The sequence below is a fragment of the Protomyctophum parallelum genome (assembly GCF_964188405.1).
Source record: "Protomyctophum parallelum genome assembly, chromosome: 8".
NCBI classification, from domain to species: domain Eukaryota; kingdom Metazoa; phylum Chordata; class Actinopteri; order Myctophiformes; family Myctophidae; genus Protomyctophum; species Protomyctophum parallelum.
This window is the reverse complement of record NC_139703.1, coordinates 15641060-15657775: the sequence shown is the minus strand read 5'-3', so window position 1 is coordinate 15657775 and position 16716 is coordinate 15641060. Positions and strand designations below refer to the sequence as shown.

The following is a 16716-nucleotide window of genomic DNA, read 5'->3' as shown; positions in this document are numbered from 1 at the left end:
ATGACCGCCATGTGAATATGGTTGTCAGTGGAGGTCTTTCACCAATAGGTCACGTCACTTGTGTGTTGCTGTATAATGTAGCAGTGTAACTCACTTACTCCTTTCTTCATCCCCATGTTTCCCACACGGCCTCTCATTCACCTTGTAGGAGCAATACGTTTTCATCCACGACACTCTAATGGAGGCTATTCTCTGCAGAGAGACGGAGGTGCCCGCCTGGCAGCTCCACGGTTATGTCAACAGCATCCTCACACCCAGCTTGTCAGGTCGCACACGCCTGGAGAAGCAGTTCAGGGTGAGTGATGCCCCCTGAGAGCCTGAGTGGCCCTGTTCGCCTTGTTCCTCTCCCGTCGCCATCTGTGAGGGCAGCTCAGACAGAGAGATCCATGCCTTCTAGCCAATCAGACGCTTCTCAGACCGATGCATAGCTGGAGTGGGTCTGTCTCTCTGATGTGGCGCTGTTGGCTGTAATTAAGTCATGACTGTGTCTCTACTGCTGACTTGTTATCCTAAACCCCCCGATGAATGTTTCATTCAGTTCCATCTAGCTAGCAGGGAAGCTGAACTAATTGGGCCTCAGCTAATCTTATAAATGTTAGTGGATTGTGGGTGCCTGGCACTGCCTGCATATCACAAAACATAAAGAATCTCAGACTAGCTGTAGTTTTTTTTTTTTTTTTTGCATGCAACCTCCAACAATTCTTTAGACTGTGGACTGCGGAAATAAAAATCCCTTATTACAGAATTCCATGACAGCTCTGCTCCGCGAGCCGTGTTCTGTTATGTACTTCATGACCCGTCCTTGCCCTCTATCTCACCAGTTGCTGACTCAGTGCAACGTGCGCTTTATAGAGTGCTTCAGTGCCCAGAAAGACTGCAACAAGGAGAAGAACCGAAACTCCTCAGTGGTTCCCTGTGAGTATGGCATCATTTAATACAGCACGGGTCTTCAAGGGAGTCGACCCCTAGCGGGTCCTCTGAGTTACTATAGACACATTCCGAGATGGGTTCTCATGTTCTCTCCGTGTCCCCTAGGGTAGGTACCCTCACAAAAAACATGCAGTAATCCTGGTCTCTAAACTGCCTCCCCCTGGCCAGCTGGGGTGCCTGATGGAGGGGAAAGGAACTGGTTGGAATAACGTGTTCCTTCCACGCGCTACGTCCAACCAGGGAAACTCCCCCCTGTCAGGTGTAAAGGAGCAACTTGGACACTCAGGCATGAAGGAAGCATGAGTTCAAGTCCGTTGCTCTCCCCATGTCCCCCATATATGGGGACTAGGATGGTGGAGGGTGTGTAGAGCCCAGGATCACATTAGATAATTGACACAGGTGAAAAATGGGTTACAAAATCGTGGGATAAAATATATATATAAAAAAGAAAACAGCAGGTTTTTAGCAAAAGGCCGATGCACACCTCAGAAGGCTAGTGACAGATGCGTAGGGCAATAGAGCATACTTAAAAAGGGTATCTTTGAAAAACAAAGAAAGGGTCTCGCACACTGTCAGACACTTGCCACACTTGACCCAATAAATAGCAACATTTTGGCAAGTGTCTGACAGTGTGCGGGACCCTTTCTTTGTTTTATGAACCACTTGAAACCTACAGTAGCATCCCTATTCTGTAGGGAACATTGGAGGAAAATAGCCGGTCTACAAGCTCACAACGTGCCGCAGCGTGACTGTAGATAAGCTATTTTCGGGCAAGGAGGTTTGGTGTAGAGGGAAGAAAGAGCAGACAAAGTACAGAGACAAATGTGAAGTTTACTAAGTATTGAGGAATTAAGTGGTCTGAAAGTACACATTAACATAAATACAACATATAGAAAAGATAATGTGTAAACAAAGACATGAATTCACACAATGCTGTCCATCCAAATAGGAGAGAACATATAGTTGTTGTGTGATTATCAGCCAATACATATTTGTTTTAAAATGTAAACGGCTGTCTCTCTCCACAGCGGAGCGTGCCCGGGTAGGACTTGCTCCACTCCCCGGGATGAAGGGAACAGATTACATTAATGCATCTTACATCATGGTATAGTATGAGTTTCAATTGTACATGCTTATACTTTCTTACAGTATACTGCATGTGCTCATAGCTTTCATTTCAGAGACATTGGCTAGTCAGCCAAGTTTAGTTTTCTTAAACACTCTATTAGGCCCTGTCTCCATGGCCATCTGTCACTGTGATGTATCATCTGTTGATAAAGGAACCGGGTGTAAATTGCAGAATTAATTCTTCACAGTAGGCACCATAGGGGAAAGCTGTAATGATTATATACTGTAGTCGACTATATGGTTAGAATTACTTACGATCCATGCCTCTGCAGGCTGTTAACAACTAACCTCTGTCACCACAGGGCTACTACAGGAGTAATGAGTTCATCATTACCCAGCATCCTTTGCCCCACACTACTACAGATTTCTGGAGAATGATATGGGACCACAATGCTCAGATCATTGTTATGTTGCCAGACAACCAGGGCCTGGTGAGTAACCTATAGAACTACCTACTGTATTACCACCTTTATGTTTTATCTTTATCTTGAGGGCAGGCTTTACTTTAGTGCTCCCAAATATACCAGTAAATATATCAATAAGTGCTGTATGTCAACAGCATCACTAGCAGAATTGTACAGTTTATTTTGAAATCAGAACTTTTTTGTGCTTAATTGCTACTTTTTTTGTTGAACCCATACTGTATATAGTACTGCCTAATTTATTGTCTCACGATGGTGTCACTCACTGAATATAACAGATCTACGTAAGCTCACAAAGCGTCACATTGGTGAGTGACACTGCCGTACGACAAAGAATAAATCTGAGACATGGGGGTCGATTTAGGACTTCTATTTTACTTACTTCTATATTACTAATCTAATTACAGTATTATGATCTGGGGGCGTGTAGTATGTCATATTGCAATTTTGGGCATGTTAAGAAGCGCTTTTGACACCCCTCGGAGTGCGCAAAACGGCCTTGAATTAGTCATGGGTGTGTTTAAGGCGTGTTTGAGACGTACCCAATCAACATGTCCGTACTATTCTCTTTACCAGTCAGCTGATGTCACATACGGAATGCGCACTTTGGGGGTCGTGGTATGACATTTCTTCAGGCTGGCACCATAGAAGACATGACATGCCTTTGTCACATTTGGGTTAATTATTCCTATTGCACTGCATGCTGTCACCTTTATGCCTCAAAAGAACAGACCCATCTTTCAGATCGGAATGGAATTGCGAGTAGATAGCAGCATATTGGCAAATTGGCAATTAATTAATTAATTCGATAACGATAGAACCATGTACCATACAGCGAATGAAAGCAAGATTCCTAAGGAATATGGAGATTTTTACATTTAATAAAACGGTTGAGAAATGAGAGAACCATGAGTGTTTATAGGCTAATATCAACGTTTTTTTATGAAAGACCAAACGGGCTGTGAACTTGAAGAGCTCAATCACCATCCCGACACGGAAGAAATATAGCCTAGTGCATGCATGTATATGCACTGTTGCACTTGCACACAGTAGCCTACACACGCTCTTTATTTGTTTCTATTGAAAAACACCAGTAAAATAACGTTTATTATATTTTATTTCATTCAAGTCACGACGAAGGAATGAGTTGAATGCGTGCTGCGTAATGCTGTGGCCCCGATGGTATGGTCTTCGCTGAGTTCGCTCGTAGCATTTTATTGAAGGAGACTTGAATCGGGTGTGATACAGCATATGAAAGCACATTTCCCACGGATTATGGAGATGTTTTTATTTATTTTTAAGGTTGAGAAATGAAAGAATTATGGCCGTTTCTAATTTTTTTTTAAAAGACGCAAAACTGCCATGTCTCATAGAAACAAGTAAATAGGTCTATAAAAATAAGCGCATATAACAGGGGTCTGTAACCTATTTTAAATGAAGTGCCATGTTTTTATTTTCTAAATAGTGAGTCTGCCATATCCAGATTAATTTGAATGACACCACATTAAAATAAAAAAACATATTTTGATTGTCCACAAATATAAAGTTCTTCCTTCTTTTTAAATAAATTATGTTCTTGCACATTGTTATAATGATCATTATATATCCCCCTGCAGTCAGAGTTCATAGTTTTAATGAATGAATGTGATGCATTGTGAGCTGGTATAGATCTGCTATTTTCAAAAGTAATCTTTTTATTTAATTTTTGGATTAGCTGTCCTTAGTTGGGCAAATGCATTCATCTGGGGATCATTGACATCGGAATGTGCTGTGTGAGGATCACTGGTTTAAACAACATTAGGAGAAAAGCCCAAATAACCACTTTAGAAACAAGAAAAACAACTACACAGAAAGCAACTTTACAGAAAAATAAGCCGCTTATAATAAACAGACATGGCAACACTCTACCAGCTTCCCAGAGCCGCTCAAGTGTCAAATCAAACAGTGCTTTTTGCGTTTATGAGGTGGTCAGACCCACGTCTAATCGTTATGCGCTGAGTGTCTTTAGGTCAAGGGGCTTAATAGCAAATTGCGCAAAGCGAGAATAATTAACATATGGACACTCCCACAATGCTAAAATATTCAGGGACGCGGTATGCCAAATGTGTGTGCGTTCAACACGGGCCGAGTGCGTTCAACACGGGCCGATATGCCTTTCATAATACGAATGTGCGCAGAGCGAGGCCAATTTATGTATCACGACCTGGTAAACCGCACCTTCAAAATCGACCTGTTAAGGTTCAAACAGACCACATTGTGTGTGTTGATGTTGAGTCTCACTGTTCGTCTGCAGGCGGAGGATGAGTTTGTTTACTGGCCAAGCCGAGAGGAGGCCATGAACTGTGTTGCCTTTACTGTCACCCTCATCAGCAAGGACAGACTGTGCCTCTCTAACGAGGAGCAGATCATCATCCATGACTTCATCCTAGAGGCCACGCAGGTACATCTGTCTTCCTCACCTGATCTCATTTAATTGACTGCCAAGCATGTCATATTACGTCGCATCAAATCCAAGGCTTGACGGCCAAGCACTCGATATTGCATCTTATGATCTTTTCGGTGGTTTACGATAGATGGCGCTCTTCACCATCGTATGACGACCAGAAATGAACCGGAAGTGAAAACTTCACCTGGCATCAGAATTACAGTCGATTTTTTTGTTGATTTATCTCTGATTCTTTTCCCACAATGCGTTTTTGGTCAAAACAACCTAATTCACCGGCCCGTAACTAAAGAACCGATGATCACGTTTACAAAATGTATTTTCCGAGTGAAAACAAATGTGATCATCCGCCTCGCCAGACAGCCTTTGTTTACATCGTGGACAGATCACGGGTCCAGTGTGCCTGTGGCTGGGACCACTTGGCATAGTGATTATGCTTGCTATTGGTCTTGTAAGTGTGTGCTGTACATCCAGTGTGCATGTATGTACAGTATGTGTGTGTCCCATGTATAATAGGATGACTATGTCCTGGAGGTGAGACATTTCCAGTGTCCCAAATGGCCCAACCCTGACGCTCCTCTCAGCAGCACCTTTGAACTCATCAATGTCATCAAGGAAGAGGCCATGAGTCGGGATGGCCCCACTATTGTGCATGATGAGTAAGTGTGTGTGTGTGTGTGTGTGTGTGTGTGTGTGTGTGTGTGTGTGTGTGTGTGTGTGTGTGTGTGTGTGTGTGTGTGTGTGTGTGTGTGTGTGTGTGTGTGTGTGTGTGTGTGTGTGTGCGTGTGTGCGTGTGTGCGTGTGTGCGCGTGTGTGCGTGTGTGCGTGTGTGCGTGCGTGCGAGCGAGCGAGCGAGAAAGAGAGCGTGAGAGAGAGTGTTTACCGGTACTCAATCCAACCCAAATATAGGGAGTCAACCAAAAAACATTAATAGATGCTTATAGAGCATGTACTTACATTTTCAATTATATTCTCTCATTGCAGTAAGTCTTAAAGATTTAATTCACTGTTTTTTTTACTTGCTATTTAAATTCATTAAACATTGCACACAATTTGTAGACTTCTACAGTATATGATTTTTAATGGATAACAATCCAATCCATAACATAATGTCATGTGTCTCATTTGAATAATGAAATGCGTGACATCTTGCTATCTCGTCAGCTGTTCATATTGTTTTGCATTCTTCAAAAATATGTAATTGAAACTGTAGTGTACGAACATCAAAGCAAAACTAGAAACATCAAGATTGCATAAATGTCCGTTAGAAATGCCGGCAGGTTTTTCTCTGAAATTCTGTCCCAATACAGTATCGAAAGTGTGACATTTGTTTACAATGTGTACAGTGGGAATGCTAACTGAACCAAAGGAAAAACACAACAATGTTTTGTACTTTATATAGGGTGTGACAACCTGCATCAAGCGTAGTATCATATTAGATTGTTTGAAATGACAGACATATTATGTTGTTGCTTGCTACTGCCTGCCAGGTACGGAGCAGTGTCTGCAGGGATGCTGTGTGCGCTCACCTCCCTGTCCCAACAGCTGGACAATGAGGGTGCGGTGGACATCTATCAAGTGGCTAAGATGATCAACCTCATGAGGCCAGGAGTCTTCACTGATATAGTGAGTTGACGTTCACACAATAGGGCTTGGCAATTACCGAAAAAGACGATTACGTGTCACAAACGGTATATTAAATGGTAATAAGATGGAATGGTTTTACACCGGATAACAACTCTACGTTCCATTTCTTTCTTTATAAGGTTGAGAACACTGATTTAGGGCAGTGGTTGTCAAAGTGGGGCCCTTCCTTGATCGGGGGCTCTATATCAAATTAGCGAATACACTTTAAAAACCTAACCTCAAAGTCGCTTATTATAAGCAGACATGGCAACATGGGTAGAAGCAGAATACTTGTTCAAAACAAACTTTTAGGTTCAGCTCCTATAATTCAAGGCATACATTGAAGGTTTACAAAGACTAAAATTAAGCTAAAAACTAGTTATTTCCTATACAAACATGTTTCCTACTACCATTTATACAGTAAAAGTTAAATTAATGACATAATATCATAATAATTAAATAATTGTGTACAGTAGGTACACGCCACACCTACTGCTATTATAATAGCATTCCCCCGAATAAGGCAACTATGGACCCTGTATCTCTCACAATCAAAGTTATAGGAGTCCCTGAAATAAAAACACAAGCTTGAGAACCACTGTTCTAATGGATTGTTTTATCTGTGTGTGTGTGTGTGTGTGTGTGTGTGTGTGTGTGTGTGTGTGTGTGTGTGTGTGTGTGTGTGTGTGTGTGTGTGTGTGTGTGTGTGTGTGTGTGTGTGTGTGTGTGTGTGTGTGTGTGTGTGTGTGTGTGTGTGCGTGCGTGCGTGCGTGCGTGCGTGCGTGCGTGCGTGCGTGCATGCGTGCGTGCGTGCGTGCGTGCGTGCGTGCGTGCGCACAGGAACAGTACCAGTACCTGTACAAGGCCATGCTGAGCCTGGTCAACTCCAGAGAGAGTGGGCTGAGCCCCATGTACATGGACACTAATGGGACGGTGATGATGGTGGACGAGTCAGATCCAGCAGAGAGCATGGAATCTCTCGTCTAAAGACGCTGGTTCACCCAACAGGCACTTAAACATGTGACAGCGGAAAAGACACAACTTTGGAAGAAAAAGAAAATGTTCCTGAGGCCTTTTTTTGCCAGACTCTTGATTAAATGAATAACCTTATTACTTTTTTACACTGATAAAAAGTTTTTTGATATTTATTTTTTGTCTCTTTCAGTTTTTGTTTTTGTCTTAAATGTTATCCTGCTGAACGTTTGCACCAGTTTTACGTTGATGTGAGGGGAAAAGAGCAGCTCTGTCCAGTTTGCACTGTACTATCAGTGTTACTGCCTAAATGGACTGAGCGGAAATCGACATAGTTTGACCGTGGCTGCACACAACAGATGTTGGCTCGTGGACTGCACTGAGGCGACACCTGAAACATAACAGTAGGAGCACCAAGACCCAGAGGAGTTCAGGTGATCCACGACATAAATATTTCAACACAACCCATCACAAAGGAAAATCCAGAGTGTTACTTTAACCACTCAAAAGAATCATCAAAATAGCGTTCCTACAAGCTCACAATGCATCACATCGCAGCGTTTTGTGAGCTTGTAGATGGGCTATTTAAAGAATAAAATCTTGAAACATTTTGTAAGCTATTTCTTTTTATTGTTTTGCCTATAATGGCATGACCAAAATAGGGATGCCATGCCATGGTTAAAGTGGTTAATTCTGAAAGTGTAAGAATGGGCCCGTAATTGTCAATCCTTACACTTACGGAATGATTTTAACAGCTAAGCATGCACTGCATTACTATGTCATCTGGTCAAACTAACTTATTCCACACTACCCTAGAAGTGGGTTTGGCTCTTATTTTCAGTTAAGAGACTTGATGACTTAAGTATATTGAATAACATAATATTCATAATACTCTTCTGATCCAAATATCTCACTGCTCTTTTTATTTTATTTTATTTGAATGAACTCATGTATTCATTGCTTCATACAAGTATTTGTATTGTTTTGTAATATATGCTATATCCATACTAGTCAATCGATGTTTTTGAATACTTCCACTGGCATTGCGTGGATTAATATTATTGAAAACTCTACATCTTGTGATCTATGGCTTACAAGGCTCCATTTGTATTGTTTTACAGCTTTGTTAAACACAGCTTTTATGTTTTATCTCATGTTAATGTTTGTTCTACCCTTATTCATGCAACATACTGTACGTTGTACGTATAATGGAGCGGCATGTTGGGTAGAAGCCTTATGTCCAAAGCTGTTACTTTTCACAACATATGAAAAAGAAACTGTTCCAAAGGATCCAATGTAGTTATCATTAAGTTGAATCAAGCTCTCTCAAATATTTATAAAACTCACAGACAGACTTATCCATTTTCACTTTTAAATGAATAGCAAAAAATAGCAAAAACCACAGATCTACAACCTCATTCAACACACAGCGCGTTGTGGTCTTCTAGATACGCTATTTTTGCTACTCTTATGTGACACTGTAGTAGACTATACACACGAGTTTCAGGCGTATAAATTAAGCAAATAAGCCTAGGCTATTTTTGGACAATTTCCACATATAATGACATGCTTACGATAGGGACACCATCGTTAAAATGATTTAGCACTTGAACCCCAGCATCCATCTACAAGCTAACGATACGTCGCAGCGCGTCGCATCATGAGCTTGTAGATCGACTGGTTTTGGCTCAGAAATGTGGAGAGAAATTTTAGAGAGAAAGAAAAGCGGTCCAAGTATAGTTGTAGATCAGGACCGTTCCACCAAGAACAGAGGGCTTTAGTGGTTAAACAAATTTCTTATCTGTTCTGCTATCCTCAGGAACTCGCCATAAAGAGTGCATCATGCTTTGCTTTCCTCGCGTTCACTATGAAGTCCAGACTGTAATTTATTTTATTTTGTTCATCTGAGCCGATATGCCATCCTGTTCAGTCTATAAATATAACCCATGTTCAACCCTTTCCGCTCATTGATTCCTACACACTTGTTCCATCTATAGTGACAGCTGGCCTTTTTTCTGCTCACACCCACTTCTCTATGAGAGGAGGATGCTAAATCGTTAGAATTCTCCAACATTTGGAGAAGAGCCCAGATTTCTGATTTAATTTAACTCCACCACAAACCATTTTATTGAACTCTTAACTGTTTGATGTTTCTGTTTGTTTACATGAGTGCAATTTGTTTCTATAGCCATGCTCACATTTACAAACCTCTTTGAATCCTATCTATTATTTCTTTGTGATCATAGAATTTTATATTTTCATACAATTATTGGTTTGAAACGTGGCCCTATAACTAATATTTTTGTGGAGAATGTATGACCCAAATCTCCAGTCAGCTAAATCAATCCCACACTAAATTGTGTATCTTCTCCTGTGATTCATACTGATTTGTTCCTAGAATTTGCTGACGTTCTTCTGGGCCAGTAAGTTTGCCGCGGTCCATTGAAGCCACGTTGGCAGTTCTATTTTGTAACTTGAAAATGAATAATAAAATGGGTTTTTTTGTCCATTTGTTATATTACATGTTTATATGATAGTATCATAGTGTTGTATTGCTATGATACTGTGATATACCTGTACCATATCATAGTGTAATAGTGTTATTTAATACGTAAATTGTATTGCTATACATGAAATAAAGTATGGGTTTTGATGTACTGCATCCTGGTATTAACGTTTTTGGGTAGATCATGATCATAATCAAGATTAGCAGTGAAGCTAAATACCCTACTACTGCCCCCTGCTGTTCATTATAGAACTTGTCAGGCTCAAGGTTATAGTTTCCATTTTTCAATTGGTTTTATTTTTCAATTTCAGTTTATTTTTTAATTGTAATATAGTCTGTAGAAACATTCAAGAATACAACGGACTAGTAGCATGCCAAAGTTTGTGAGCCCCATTGTAAATTTGAAAGCACTATATTTCTAAAACTATGAAACATTTCAAAGATTCCTTTTCAGGCAAACATGTCCACCGTAAGATGAACCTAAGTAGGCTAGAATGGGGTTGCTAGGTGTGCTATGTAGGACTAGTAGCATGCCAAAGTTTGTGCTATTGCCATAGAGAATGCATTGGGCGTTTAAGTTAAATAACTCAGAAACTATATAACATTTCAAAGTACAAAAGTTTCAGCATGTGTCTCCACAGTAAGCTGATTAATAAAAAGTGTGAATGGAGTTTCTAGGTGAAAGTGAATTTTGACATGCCAATGTCTGCCATTGAGCCCCATTGTAAATTTGAGAGCACTATATTTCTAAAACTATGAAACATTTCAAATATTCCTTTTCAAGCAAACATGTCCACCGTAAGATGAACCTAAGTAGGCTACTGAAAAACGAGGATAAAGAAATAATAATAATAATTCAAAAAACGATGGGATATAACCCAATCGGTTTTCTTTTCAAATCCTCAAAAATGATGAAAAACGGCGTGCTACAGTATGCCGTACGATATGGGCTATTAGACGAGCGTCTAAAAATGGGATAAAAAACGTCTAAAAATAGACGTCTAAAACACGTCTAAAAATAGACGTGTTTTAGACGTCTATTTTTAGTCGTCTATTATTTTTTTTCTTAAATTGTTATCCCACGATTTTGTAACCCAGTTTTCTTTTCACCCAGTGCCAATTATCTAATGTAATCCTGGGCGCTACACTTCCTCTGCCAACCTGGGGGGGGCAGTGGACTGACCTCATGCCATTCTATGCATGAGGAGTCCAAGCTGCTTCTTTTCACCTGACAGAGGGGAATTTCCCCGGCCGGACGTAACGTGTGGAAGGGACACACATTATTCCGACCAGTTCCTTTCCCCTCCATCAGGCTGACCAGGGGGAGGTAGTTTTAGAGACCAGGATTACGGCATGTTTTTGTGAGGGTATCTACCCTAGGGGACACAGGGAGAACATGCAAACTCCACACAGAAAAGCCCTATCGCCAACCCCCGCCTCGGGTATGGGCACTGATGACGCGGAGCCCATGGTCCAAAATTATGAAAAACGAGGATAATAATAAATAAATCTAAAATTCGAAAAACGATGGGCTATAACCCATCGTTTTTTTCATTTTTTTCAAATCCTCAAAAATGATGAAAAACGGCGTGCTATAGTATGCCGGTACGATATGGGCTATAGCCCATGGTCCAAAATTATGAAAAACGAGGATAAAAATAAATAAATCTAAAATTCAAAAAACGATGGGCTATAACCCATCGTTTTTTTTCTTTTTTTTCAAATCCTCAAAAATGATGAAAAACGGCGTGCTATAGTATGCCGTACGATATGGGCTATAGCCCATTGTCCAAAATGATAAAAAACGAGGATAAAAAATAATAATAAAAAATTCAAAAAACGATGGGCTATAACCCATCGTTTTCTTCATTTTTTCATTTTTTTCAAATCCTCAAAAATGATGAAAAACGGCGTGCTATAGTATGCCGTACGATATGGGCTATAGCCCATTGTCCAAAATGATAAAAAACGAGGATAAAAAATAATAATAAAAAATTCAAAAAACGATGGGCTATAACCCATCGTTTTCTTCATTTTTTCATTTTTTTCAAATCCTCAAAAATGATGAAAAATGGCGTGCTATAGTATGCCGTACGATATGGGCTATAGCCCATGGTCCAAAATTATGAAAAAGGAGGATAAAAATAAATAAATCTAAAATTCAAAAAACGATGGGCTATAACCCATCGTTTTTTTCATTTTTTTCAAATCCTCAAAAATGATTAAAAAATCGGCGTGCTATAGTATGCCGTACGATATGGGCTAAAGCCCATGGTCCAAAATGATGAAAAACGAGGATAAAAAAATAAAAAAATAAAAAAACGGTGGTCTATAACCCATCGTTTTCTTCATTTTTTCATTTTTTTCAAATCCTCAAAAATGATGAAAAACGGCGTGCTATAGTATGCCGTACGATATGGGCTATAGCCCATTGTCCAAAATGATAAAAAACGAGGATAAAAAAAATAATCAAAAATTCAAAAAACGATGGGCTATAACCCATAGTTTTTTTTATTTTTTTTAACTTTTTTTCAAATCCTCAAAAATGATGAAAAACTGCGTGCTATAGTATGCCGTACGATATGGGCTAAAACCCATGGTCCAAAATGATGAAAAACGAGGATAAAAGAAAATTCAAAAATTCAACAAACGATGGTCTATAACCCATCGTTTTTTTCATTTTTTTTTTTTCAAATCCTCAAAAATGATGAAAAACGGCGTGCTATAGTATGCCGTCCAAAATGATGACGTTCTCTCTACCGCAACATACTTAAAAGTTGAGGATGAGAAACATTAGCATTGTGCTATATATAGGAGCAATGGGACTTGAACATGGAATACAGAGAGACTGATCATTAGACATCAGTCAGACACACAGTGAACATCTCCTGGTAATTGTGTGTGTTAGCCCTCAGTTAGTAAAGTTGAAACACTCCAGCATTAAGCTATAGGAGAACAGGGATTTGAACATTTAGAGGTGTATTAACTGAAGGCTCACAGCCTCAGCCTCAAAAGTTTCATATCTCCCCTGAGCCATAGGCAGTTGCTTTGGCTTAGTGGTTAAGATGTTGGCCTTCAGTGCAGGGGACCTGTGTTCGATTCCTGGGTGTTACACTCTGATGAACGTGAGTCTATGTTCAACTCTTGATTCTTTCAACTTTACTATCTGAAGGCTAACATACAAAAGATCGCTTCAACAGTACAAAGAGGCAGATGTTACTGAGTGATGGTGTAGTAGGGGCTATTCAGCACAGAGAGTTCATGTTCAAATCCCACTCTTCCTAAAGTTTAATGCTAGTTATTGAGCTTCATTTACTGCTATTCTAGCAGTGGCTCACAGCCTCAGCCTGACTACCTCAAAACTCTAATTGTCGTAGTGGTTAAGATGTTGGCTTTCCACGTGGGAGACCAGGGTTCGATTCCCGGCTGTTACACTATCATACAAAAGAAGACCTCAACAGCGCTAAGAAACATCTGATTAATATGATTCTGTGTTATTTAAACTTTACTGAAGGCTAACGCACAAAAGATCACTTCAAAATTACCAGGAGACTTTGCCTGAGAGTGTCTGACTGATGGTGCAGTGGTCTAATCATCAGGCTTTCAGTACAGACATTCCATGTTCAAGTCCTGTTCCTCCTACAGCTCAATGCTGCAGTAATTTGAACTTTTCAAGGCTTGAATAAAAAATAAAAACTCAAAAGCACCAGGAGACATCTGCTGATTGCCCAAAGGTGCCTTGGCTCAATGGTGTGGAGCGCTTGACCCGTTGCCTCTGCTACAGACAGTTGGCAGGTTCAAGTCCCATGTCATGACATCAAGGTGCTGGAGGACTCTCTCCCCCTGTTTCCTGAGATGTAACGGTTGGGGCTTATGTCTGAAAGAACCCTGTCCAGCTAACCTTTTACCATGAAAATGTCCAATTTAACATAAATGGTAAATGGTGCATTTATATAGCGCCTTTAATGCACAATCTCTGTAAAGCGCCAAGGCGCTTTACAGAGATTGTGCATTACATTCACACACCGATGGCAGCGGAAACCATGCAAGGCACCAACTAGCACATCGGGAGCAATTAGGGGTTCAGTGTCTTGCTCAAGGACACTTCGACAGTAACTCTGGGGGAGCCCGGGTTTGAACTGGCAACCTTATGGTTACCATCCAGGCACTCTACCCCTGAGCCACTGCCGCCCCACAAGGCACCTTGGGGCATTCAGCAGATGTCTCCTGGTGCTTTTGAGTTTTTATTTTCTATTCTAGCCTTGAAAAATTTAAATTACTGCAGCTTTGGTTGAGTATTAGTTTTGTTTGAGTTTTGAACCAGTAACCTTTGGATTACGAACCTCAGATTTATCTTTTGAGCCACACTGGCATGTAAGGTACAATCGGGAACTTATATTTAACCAGCCGTTTAGAATTTAGATGGACAGTGAAAATGTTTTTCAGGAGTCTTGAACCCTGAATGTTCTGTTTATAAAGCCCCGGTTTATCCCCAGTGCCACACTGGCATGTGAGGTGCAATCGGGAACTTATATTTAACCATGTTCTGTTTATAAACATCTAAAACAAGTCTAAAAATAGACGTGTTTTAGACGTCAATTTTTAGAAGTTTTTTAGACGTCTATTTTTAGACGTTTTTTATCCCATTTTTAGACACACGTCTAATAGCCGGATATTGCTCAGTGGGATGGTCAAAAATGATGAAAAACGAGGATTAAAAAAGAATAATAATAAATAAATAAAACGATGGGCTATAATCCATCGTTTTTTTTTTTTTCTTCTTTCAAATCCTCAAAAATGATGAAAAAACGGCGTGCTATAGTATCACGCCGTTTTTCATCCACGTACGCCATACGGTATGGGCTATAGCCCATGTTCAAAAATGATGAAAAACAAGGATAAAAAAACTTTCAAATTTTCAAAAAACGATGGGATATAACCCATGTTTTTTTTTGTTTTTTGTTTTCCAAATCCTCAAAAATGATGAAAAACGGCGTGCTATAGTATGCCGTACGGGCTATAGCCCAAGGTCAAAAATGATGAAAAACAAGGTTAAAAAAAATTCAAAAAACGATGGGCTATAACCCATGTTTTTTTCATTTTTTATTTTTCAAATCCTCAAAAATGATGAAAAACGGCATGCTATAGTATGCCGTACGCTATGGGCTAGAGCCCATGGTCTAAAATGATGAAAAACGAGGATAAAAATAATAATCAAAAATTCAAAAAACGATGAGCTATAACCCATCGTTTATTTATTTATTTTCAAATCCTCAAAAATTATGAAAAACGGCGTGCTATAGTATGCCGTACGATATGGGCTATAGCCCATGGTCCAAAATGATGAAAAACGAGGATAATTTGTTTTTTCAAACATTCAAAAAACGATCGCTATAGCCCATGGTAAAAAACGAGGATATATTTTTTACTGTGGAGACACATGCTGGAACTTTTTTACTTTGAAATGTTTTATAGCTTCTGAGTTATTTAACTTAAACACCCAATGCATTCTCTATGGCAATAGCACAAACTTTGGCATGCTATTTTCTTTTCTACAAAAATTCAAAAAACGATGGGCTATAACCCATCGTTTTTTTCATGTTTTCATTTTTTTCAAATCCTCAAAAATGATGAAAAACAGCGTGCTATAGTATGCCGTACGATATGGGCTATAGCCCATGGTCCAAAATGATGAAAAACGAGAATAAAAAATTATAATAATAAAAAATTCAAAAAACGATGGGCTATAACCCATCGTTTAAAAAAAAAAATTCAAATCCTCAAAAATGATGAAAAACGGCGTGCTATAATATGCCGTACGATATGGGCTATAGCCTTAGAGTATATATGAATAGAGATGACATCCGAGTTCTCCTTCCATCCACTTGCATTAAGTTGCTCAAAAGCGCATGAGGCGATTTCACTCCTCCTTCCGGGTAGGAACAGAGTGCATTCTGGGATGGATTGCAATAGTGAGTGGCCACAAACACATGAACGCGCTGCCGTTGAACGCGCACGAGCGTGCTGCCGTCGTGAACGTGCACAATGATATAGTCAACGGACCAGCGCGTTCATGTGTTTGGGGCCATTCTGCAATATCAAATTCGGCCACTATGTCCATTTCGCCTCAGTGTTTCCTCTGGGTGCCTTCTCTATTCATATATACTCTAAGGCTATAGCCCATGGTCCAAAATGATGAAAAACAAGGATACATTTTTTTTAATTCAAAAAACGATGGGCTACCCATCGTTTTTTTCAAATCCTCAAAAATGATGAAAAACGGCGTGCTATAGTATGCCGTACGATATGGGCTATAGCCCATGGTCCAAAATGATGAAAAACTAGGATAAAAAAAAAAGAAAAAAAAAAAAAACGATGGGCTATAACCCATTGTTTTTTTCATTTTTTTCAAATCCTCAAAAATGATGAAAAACGGCGCGCTATAGTATGCCGTACGATATGGCCCATGGTCAAAAATGATGAAAAACGAGGATATTGTTTTTTCAAAAATTCAAAAAACGATGGGCTATAATCCATCGTTTTTTCTTCATTTTTTTCAAATCCTCAAAAATGGATTTGAGCCCTGTTTAATGTTTACTAAACTAAAATGTTTTGTTTTTGTTTTAGTGATTTGGAATAGTTACCTCTAATAGGTCAGGCTCAGAGATGATGTCCATACAAAACCTGCA

General features: G+C 39.7%; 1 protein-coding gene across 2 annotated transcripts in view; it reads left to right on the top strand.

The window, feature by feature from the left end:
- LOC310863092 (receptor-type tyrosine-protein phosphatase gamma-like) overlaps positions 1 to 10187 on the top strand; it is a 116814-nt gene extending 106627 nt beyond the window's left edge. Inside the window, exons 22-29 of one of the 2 annotated variants that reach the window (XM_083771216.1) lie at positions 149 to 295; positions 822 to 915; positions 1959 to 2035; positions 2361 to 2489; positions 4774 to 4920; positions 5440 to 5582; positions 6414 to 6549; positions 7390 to 10187. In XM_083771216.1, the coding sequence (XP_083627342.1) occupies positions 149 to 295; positions 822 to 915; positions 1959 to 2035; positions 2361 to 2489; positions 4774 to 4920; positions 5440 to 5582; positions 6414 to 6549; positions 7390 to 7536 (1020 nt within the window). In that variant the 3' untranslated portion in view covers positions 7537 to 10187. Of the gene's footprint in view, positions 1 to 148; positions 296 to 821; positions 916 to 1958; positions 2036 to 2360; positions 2490 to 4773; positions 4921 to 5439; positions 5583 to 6413; positions 6550 to 7389 lie in introns of those variants that run through there. The other variant, XR_014569636.1, reaches the window with a different exon arrangement.
- Positions 10188 to 16716: the final 6529 nt, after the last annotated feature.